The following is an 8,622-nucleotide window of genomic DNA, read 5'->3' on the forward strand; positions in this document are numbered from 1 at the left end:
GGGAGTGGTGCTCCCAGTCTGTGAGTGGGGAGGGGTGGTGCTCCCAGTCTGTGAGCAGGGACTGGGGTGGGGTGTGTGTGCTCCCAGTCTGTGAGCGAGGGAGGGGGTGGTAATGCTCCCAGTCTGTGATGTGAGTGCAGGCCCACATGAGGGAGTGCTCCCTGTCTAAGTGCAAGAGGTGCTCCCTTAGTGAGTCAGGCCAGGTCTATTGGGGACCCTGGCCCTGAAGCAGCATCTGTTCTGATAGGACAGGGTCTGGGATGGGGAGGGTCTGGGAGGAATCCAGGGTCAGGCTGCCCCAACAGCTGTCAGCTCAGCTTCCTCTCAGGGCTTGGATAGGACTCCCACAGGCAGGGGACTTGGACTGGGGTGAGTTGGGTGGTGGGCAGGAGGTGAAGGCCCTTGGGGCTGAGCTTGTCTCTGAGCAGCTCTAGTGAGACGTGATCCCAGCCCAGCCGAAGCCAGGGGTGAGGACCAGCAGTGGATAGTCTTTCTGGGAGAGACTCCCCCCGCCCCCCGCCTCCCAGCACTCTGCCCTCAGAGATAAGGGTCTAAACCTCCCCCGACACTATCCAGTCCAGTCCACTCAGGGCCCAGAAAGGACAGCCACATCCCCAGTCCTCACAGCTTCTCCCAGAGCTGGCATCTCCCACCCCTCCCTGCTGCCTTAGTAAGGCTCCCAGGAAGTCCCTCGCATGCACCCCTGCTCGAGGGGACTTGGCCCAGGTCCTGAGAGCCTGCTTCAAGGAAGGGCCCAGGAGCAGAGCCTGGACAGCAGACGTGTGGCCTGTCCTGGCTGTGTGGCCCAGAGACCTTGTCAACTGCCTGCCCCGCCTCGTGGGGCCGGACCTCCCACCTCGGGCACCCTTGGTCACTGGCTGTGGGTCCCCAGGAGAAGTCTGCTCCCTGCACCCGGCCTGAGGGCAGAGCTCCAGCAGCTCACAACGGCGTCTGTCTGCCGGCAGGAGAATGAGTACCTGCAGGACTGCCTGGACGCCATCCAGCAGGACTTTGTGATCTTCAACCGGGAAAAGTGAGTGCGAGGGCATCCACAGGCCAGAGGGCCAGAGCGGTTGGTCAGCTGGGGCTGCCCAGGGCTTGTGGGAAGAGCTCCTGGGAAATTTACCTTCTAAACTGAGGCAGGTGGCTGGGATCACTGGGTTCCGGGCAATGACCTCCTGTCCATTGTCAGTATTCCAGGCTAGCTACCACTCACCCACCCACCCTCAGTTACCCACTCACCTACCCCACTCGCTCACCTACCTCACCTACTCACTCACCCACCCCGCTCACTCATCCACTCACCCACCCACCCACTCACTCACCTACTCACTCACTCACCCACCCTGCTCACTCATTTACCCACTCACTCACTCACTCACCCACCCACTCACTCACCCTACTCACTCACCCACTCACTCACCCACCCTGCTCACTCATTTACCCACTCACTCACCTACTCACTCACTCACTCACCCACCCCGCTCACTCATTTACCCACTTACTCCCCTAACCACCCATTCACTCACCTACCCACCCACTCAGCTCCCTGCCTACCTGGCAAGGAAGGTCAGAGCTTGCCTGCAGGGTGATGAGAGGCCCACAAGCCCCTGCTGTGCCTGGGCTGTAGAGGGAGGAGGCCTCCTCCTGTTGGGGAAGGGCTTCCTGGAGGAGGGAGCCCTGAGGACTGGCCTGAGTGTACTACCTGTGACTGTGGCAGAGCCACGTGTGGACACGGGCCGCTGCCAGGGTGGGCGTACTTGGCCTGGTGGGAGCGCAGAGCTGTATCTGTGCCATCAGCTGAGTGCTGTCCTGCCCTGGCTGACCTTCAGCCCCTGCCTGTCCTGGAGTGAGGTCGGGGCAGGGAGGTCTGTGGGCACCTGTGGGTGACCTCTGTGAGCCCCCGTCAGTCTGTGGGAAGCAGTTTTAGGGGTGGTGACCAGGCCTTGGACCCCTCTCTTTGCCCCACCCCTGCAGGCTGAAGAGGAGCCGGGACCCTATGGCTGAACCCCGCGAGGAGCAGGAGCCCCGGGAGGATGGCGAGGCAGCAGGGTCCACCCTGCCCATGTGCGGTCCCCTCTGCCCCTCAGCGGGGAGCAGCTAGGTGCCTGGCAGGGGTGGACTCTTGGGACAGAGCCTCTGTGGCCACCAGGACAGGGTGGTGGGAGAGCAGGCCGAAGGGGCCACAAGCACCATCACGCCTCTGAAGCGGCTGCCTGGCTCTTGAGCCTGGGACCTTCTCAGGACAGCGGCCAGAGGGGCAGGTGCTGCTGGTGAAGGGGCCGAGCCCAGGGCAGGTGCCACCTGGACCACTGCCCAGGCCTCTTCGGGGGGCTGCAGTGGGTGACCGGACTGTCAGAGCACCGAGCCCAAGCACCGGGCGGCCCAAGCTGTGGGCCTGGTCCCGGTGGGTTCATCAGGGGTGGGGGTGGGAGGAAGAGAATGTTTTATAGCGACACCCCCCCACTCCCCGCAGCTTCTGCTGTCCCTGTGGTTTTCACTTCAGAATTACACAACTGTCCAGTGTTCTGCAATGAGTGGGTCTGTCTGCCTGCTTGCCTGCCAGGCGTGAGGGCTTGAGGCCTGGGGGCAGGGCAGGGAGGACGCCCACCTGTCAATTGCTCATGGGTTTGATGGCGCAGCCCCTCTTCTCGCAAGGTAGGGGCACCCTGGTGCAGAGAGCACCCAGGATAAATGTCTGCTGGGTGGGAGGCGAAACAGGGGCAGCAAGCCATGGACAGCTGTTTAACTGAGGCAACACCTCCCTTTCCGTGCTCACCTTTGTCCCGCTATTGGTTGGAGCCCCAGCATTGACCCAAGGACATAGTACTGACCATCTCTTGCACAGCTGGGTGACACGCTGGGAAGGGACATGGGGCCTTTGTGGTCACCCTCCTACCCAGCGCTGGGCAGAGCCGGATGCAGGAAGGGCACTGCACGCATCTCTGAGTGACCCACAGATGAACTGATGGCACGTGAACTAATGAGCAGTCAAACAGTGAACAAAGGACACCACTGCCACCTGGCCGACGCAGCCCCCTGGGGCGAGGGCCGTTCTTCCCACTGCCCTCCCCGGGAACACCGCTCTGGAACCGTCTGCCAAAGTTCCCGAGCCCACCATCACCTGGCCTGAGACAGCCAGTGGGTCCCACAGGCAAGCCCAGCCTCACCACTCACTGCCCGGCCCCGTCGCCTCCCTGAGTGCCCGTCCCGGGCTGATGCCAGGTGGGTAGAGCTGGCATGGAGCTCTCTGGGGACACCCAGCTGCCCTCGGCTGGTCAGCTGGCACCTGCATACGTGCAGGCGAGGGGCTGTCTGCAGTCCAGATCTCTTCTCGCACTCAGCTCCCGAGCAGGCTGGCTTCGGCTCCCCAGCCTGCGCCCAGCAAGCTGCTCCGCCCACCTCAGACCCTCCACACTGCCCAGGTGGGCTCACGCTGGGTTACACACAGAACCCGAGTCTGGATTGCGACTTGGGGAGCTTTGTCACCAGGAGGGCTGCATCCAGGCGTTCGCCCTGTGTAAGGGCAGAGCCTCTGCTGCCTGCTGAAGGCTGAGCCTCCAGTGCTTTGGGGGGCTCAGGGCCCCCACCTTTTCCAGGGGCGATGAGCCCCAGGGGCCTCCTGGTGTGTGTCTGGCCTAGTAGTCTCAGCCAGCCTCCTGGGGTCCGGAAGCAGACTCCTCAGCCCTCCCCCTCACACCCAGCTTCCTGTGGTGCGAGGCCCCTCCCCTGGCCCTGCCCCCTGGAACTGGGGGAGAGAGTAGGCTCAGCACGCTGGGAGGCTTCCAGCCACGTCTTTAATGGACACGAGGTGGTGGCCGCGTGTCTGGGCAGCTCCCAGGTGCCGACGACAGCTGTGGTCAATACAAAGGCTATGATGCTACATCTAAGACACCCACAGAGACAGCTGGAGGAGAGGAGGCCCCGGCTAATAGTCTGGACGCCCGGTGGTCGGATCTCCGGAAGCCATCCCTGAAGTTTCGGCAGCTGCTAGGGCCAACGCCCTGTCCTGGTACAGGGGACCCTTTGGGGACAGGTGGGGCCTGGGCCTGGGTGGCAGTGACTTGGTGGGGAGGGAACAGCTTCACAAGCTGTCCTCCTGACCCTGGTCGGGCAGTCGCCCTCTTTCTGTTCAGGCATTGGTGCCCTGAGCTGTGTTTGCTGAATCCGGCAGTGAAATGCTGTCCAGTCCAGCCCCTGGCTGGGGGCCCCACGGCGGCAGGACCTGGGCCCCCAAAGCGGGGCTCTGGGGGAGGCGAGGCAAGATGGAGCGCCATTCCATCTGGGAAAGGGATAACTACAGGGCCTGGGGAGGGGTCACTTAGGAGAGGGAGGTGATGTTGGAGCGGCCGCCGGGGGGCGCCATGATCTTCTGAGCCGTGCGTCTGGCCACGTGGTCATCAGCTTGGGACCCTGGGAGGAGGGCAAGGTGTGGGCCAGGACGGGGTCCCCTTCACCCAGCAGAAAGGCTGGGCCACTGCAGCTCACCAAGTCCTCTTAGACGCACATGCACCAGCAGACTGGGGTTCAGTGTGGCCCTTGCCCCACCCCCACCCCGACACTCAGCCTTTGTGGGACCAGCACAGGCTGGGCTGGCTCTGCACCCAGACCCAACCCCCATAGCTCGTCAGATGAGCAAGATCCCCATGAGGACCTGCCCCAGGCCTGCGTCCCTCCAGATGGGAGATAAAAGGTACCCTCCCCAGGATGGACAGGCGGTCCCTCCCCAACACACACACTGGCTATAGCCCCTGGTGGACCACGCTCCTCCATCTTGGCCAGATTCCCTGGGGTCATCCCTCCTGTCACCCTGGGGGCCTGGGCGGGTGACCAGAGCAGGTGGCATAGAGCCGGTGACCAGGGTGGGTGGCATAGAGCAGATGACCTGGCAGGTGGCACAGGGATGACTGTGAGAGTCCATCTCCCCTCTCAGGAGGCATCTCATGCTACCCCTGGGCTCCAGGTGCCCAGCTCGCTGCCCACCTGCTGGCTGCCCTGCCTGTGGGCGCAGCTGATCCCACAGATGCTCCTAGGCCCCTCAGGCCCCGCCCACTCACCTGCAGGCCCCGCCCGGGGCCAGGCTCACCTGAGAGGCTGAAGCCAGACTGGTGCAGGTTGCGCACGGGTGGCAGGGAGATCTTGCCAGGGCAAGAGGTGCGCACAGGGGCACCGCTGGCCGCCTTGGCAGGCGCAACTGCCTCGTGAACTGGCCCGTCGTAGAGGCCCCGGGGCACCCCATGGATCTCTGCCAGCTGTGACACAGGGCAGCATGAGGGCGCTGGGCACAGGACGCTGCTCCACCCACCCTGGGCAGCTCACACCGTGCACACTGCCCACACCTACATCCCAGTTACATGGGCACACATTCCCACTCCCCACACCTGTGTACACACCTCCCTTATACACATTCACCTGCACACCTCCCCCACCAGTACACACACACACACAGATAACTCCCTCCTCAGCACTCCCTACACCTGTGGTCAGGGTCCGAGCAGGACAGACCCACAGGAATCACCTCTTTTGGAAGGAGACCCTCCATCGCACCCCCTCTAGTCTGTTTGAGGACCCTTCTCTCTGGTTCCATGGGGACCCCTTGTCTGCACAGGGACCTCTCTTTCAGATCAGTATGGAGGCCCCTCTCTCTCTGGTCTGTACGGGGATCCCCCTCTGTCCAGAGTCCATGGGGACCCCCTCTCTGCACGGGGACCCCAGATGCAGGCACTCACCCTGTTCCGAGCTTTTACCCTCTTGTAGACAAAGTCAGGGAAAGTCTTGCGGGGCACGAAGCGGCCAGCCCCAGGAGTGACCAACAGGTTGCCATCCTCTACCACCACCCGGCCCTGGCTGATGACCACCGTGGGCGCCCCCCGGCATTCGACACCTTCAAAAATGTTGTACTCCACGTTCTGGGGAGGAAAGGAGGCCTGCACCATGCCTCTCTGGCCCAGTCCTTCCCTGACCAGCTGCCAGGACACCCCAGTCCTCTTGCCAGGCAGCCACCAACTGCTGGCTCAGGAGCTGGCCTGTCTCAGGCCTCTGCCCTGTTCAGTGGGGCAGCACCTCCCAGGGCCACCCCGCCAGTGTCTTGCCTGGGGAGGGTGAGACCCCAGTAGGTGCTGTTACCAGGTGGTGGCTCTTGGCTGAGATGACCCTGGTCATCCTGGGGTTCCACAGAACCAGGTCCGCGTCTGAGCCCACAGCCACCCGGCCTTTCCGTGGGTAGAGGTTGAAGATCTTGGCAGCGTTTGTGCTGGTCACTGCCACAAACTGGTTCTCGTCCATCTTCCCCGAGGCCTGGGAAGCAAGGGACCACCTGAGGGCCAGGGGCCCCGGCCACTTCCCCACCCAGGCGCTGCCTGCATGTGGCCATACCGGGCTCTGCAGGCCCTGGGCTCTGCCATGGCACCCCCCCACCATGTGACAATGAGGGCGCTGCCAGAAGCCAGGCTGCCCTGGCTTAGGGGGACCCCCATAACCCACCATCCCTCACTCCAAGACCCCACCCAAGGCCCCTGTACCCACCACGCCTCGCTCCCAGACCACAGCCATGCGCTCCTCTACCCCATTGGTGCCCTCGGGGATCAGCGTGAAGTTGTCCTTGCCAACGGCCTTCTGGGCCGTGCTGAAGGTGCAGTGGGCACTGCCTGTCACCTGGAGGTCCCCGCTGAGGACATGCTGGGGTCAGCGGCAAGTCAGGGGCTTCACCCCCCCCTTCCTCCGGTGCAGCCCCCAGGGCTCAGAGGTGGCCCCACCAGCCATCAGGACTGGGCTGGACCAGTGCCCCGGAGTCTGGGGTCAGGGCTGAGACAGGAGGGTATGGTCAACAGTGAGGTGAATGAGGGGCTAGAGGGGCATGTCCTTGCATAAAATCCCATGGGGGACCCCAGGCCCAGCCCAGGCCACCCTCAGCAGAGCTGGAAGGTTTGTGGGTGCGTGGAGGTTGAGGCCCCGACCAGCGTGAGGCACTGTCACCTGGACAGCAGGGCGGTGAGGTGGTCCGAGGTGCTGGGGTCCGGGCTGATGGGGGGCGAGGTGACAAAAGCCGCGGCTTTGGCCCAGTTTTTGCTCCAGTAATGGGACCCGTCAGTGCCCAGGCTGGCTGTGATGGGCTCCCCAAACACAACAGCGCCTGTGGGAGGCAGTGAAAGCCAGGGTCCACCTGCACAGGCTACCACCTCCACCTGGCCTGGAGACCCCAGGGGAGTGGCCGGACACAGCCTTGGGGACCCCTGAGGCTCGCAGGGTCCACAGGCCAAGCAGGTGCTGGAGGGGGGAGCCCAGGCTCCCCAGGTGCGGGAGGCCCGCACTGTTTCTGGCTCAAGGGAGGGAGTGCTAGTTTCAAACTTTTCTGCAGAAAACGTATCCACTGGATGGGTGCTGCCACCCTCAGGACCCAGCCAGCCCGAGACACCTCAGCTGGGAAGGAGGTGGGGCGAGGGCGGGGCCCAGCCTGGGGCCTTCTAGGCTCACCAGCCCACCCCTCACCTAGGGCCCGCCCCTCCCAGCCTGAATATTGTGGGGGAAGGGGGAGACGACTTGGGAGAAATCTTTCTGTTTCCCACAGAATATGGCTCCACCCAACCCCAGCCCCACACCCCTAGCCTCCTGCCAACCATCCCCAGGTCTCAGACTGGGCTTCTTATTCTTAAACCTTCCCCACGGGAGACCACTTTGTGCTGCGGAATTTGCGAGGGAAGCCCTGGAACTCTTGTGGTCACAGCAGGCTCACGAACCTGACTGTGGTCAGGTTCCTCAGGACCCCCCCATTTCGTCCCATCGAGTCAATGGCGACCTGGTGGGCCCCAGAGCACTGCCCTGTGGGTTCCATTCCACACCGTTGGCCTTGTGGGCAGCAGCCCAGCGAGTGACCACTGCGGCCACCAGGGCTCCTCCACCACATAGGGCTGTGACCCAGTGTCAGAAGTTTTTCCTCCTTGGCCAGATGCTCCACTCTCAGCTCCAGGCTGGGGCCCCCCAGGACCCGAACTCCAGGGGCCTGCACTCCCCTCCCAGCTGCAGGCTGGGGCCCCTGGGTCGGGGCCTGCATCCTGCCCCCAGCTCCCAGCTCCAGGCTGGGGGCCCCAGGTCCCCCCCTCCCCCGTCCCTGCGGCACTCACCTCGTCGCTTGGCCTGGGCGACCACGTCGGCTGCGCCCTTGCTCATCACCTTGGTGACGTACAACGGGCAGTTGGCCTGCTTGGCGATGATGACCGCACGGTACGTGGCCTCGGCCTCCACCTGCAAGGTGGGGGGTGGGCTCAGGCTTTGAGAGGCCAAGGCTTCCTGCCACCTGGGTGGAGGGGAGACCTGGGCCCACCTCTGGGACCCCGGCTGTGGGTGACAGTGGAGCACAAGTGCGTGGGGGTTACGGGATTCACGAGGCCGAGGGGGAGCACAGTCCCTTGTGGGGAGGGGCAGGGCAGTGTCTGCGCCGGCCGGTCGTTACCTCCTCGGGGTGGCTGAGGACATGGCCCTCTGGCCCAGTGATGCTCAGCTCCAACATCCGCTTCTGCTCCTGCAGCACCAGGCCACGTTCAGCCCTGTAACCCCCAATCCCACCTACCACCCAGTCACAGACTCCCCACTCTGCCCTGTGCCCCCCAATCCCACCCACCACCC

General features: G+C 63.9%; 2 protein-coding genes across 3 annotated transcripts in view; one reads left to right on the forward strand and one right to left on the reverse strand.

The window, feature by feature from the left end:
• STK32C (serine/threonine kinase 32C) overlaps positions 1–2,534 on the forward strand; it is an 11,636-nt gene extending 9,102 nt beyond the window's left edge. For both annotated transcript variants that reach the window (XM_045291651.1, XM_045291652.1), the window contains exons 10-11: positions 966–1,033; positions 1,978–2,534. In XM_045291651.1, the coding sequence (XP_045147586.1) occupies positions 966–1,033; positions 1,978–2,104 (195 nt within the window). In that variant the 3' untranslated portion in view covers positions 2,105–2,534. The remainder of the gene's footprint in view (positions 1–965; positions 1,034–1,977) is intronic.
• A 1,249-nt stretch (positions 2,535–3,783) lies between these two features.
• Positions 3,784–8,622, reverse strand: part of DPYSL4 (dihydropyrimidinase like 4) — a 13,214-nt gene continuing 8,375 nt past the window's right edge. Inside the window, exons 8-15 of the mRNA XM_004701228.2 lie at positions 8,450–8,518; positions 8,121–8,241; positions 6,976–7,132; positions 6,526–6,667; positions 6,127–6,297; positions 5,730–5,909; positions 5,087–5,252; positions 3,784–4,413 (exon numbers count right to left, since the gene is read on the reverse strand). Of these exons, the coding sequence (XP_004701285.1) occupies positions 4,322–4,413; positions 5,087–5,252; positions 5,730–5,909; positions 6,127–6,297; positions 6,526–6,667; positions 6,976–7,132; positions 8,121–8,241; positions 8,450–8,518 (1,098 nt within the window). The 3' untranslated portion in view covers positions 3,784–4,321. The remainder of the gene's footprint in view (positions 4,414–5,086; positions 5,253–5,729; positions 5,910–6,126; positions 6,298–6,525; positions 6,668–6,975; positions 7,133–8,120; positions 8,242–8,449; positions 8,519–8,622) is intronic.

The sequence above is a fragment of the Echinops telfairi genome, unplaced genomic scaffold (assembly GCF_000313985.2).
Source record: "Echinops telfairi isolate 266 unplaced genomic scaffold, ASM31398v2 ScPeMD7_70;HRSCAF=299, whole genome shotgun sequence".
NCBI classification, from domain to species: Eukaryota; Metazoa; Chordata; class Mammalia; order Afrosoricida; family Tenrecidae; genus Echinops; species Echinops telfairi.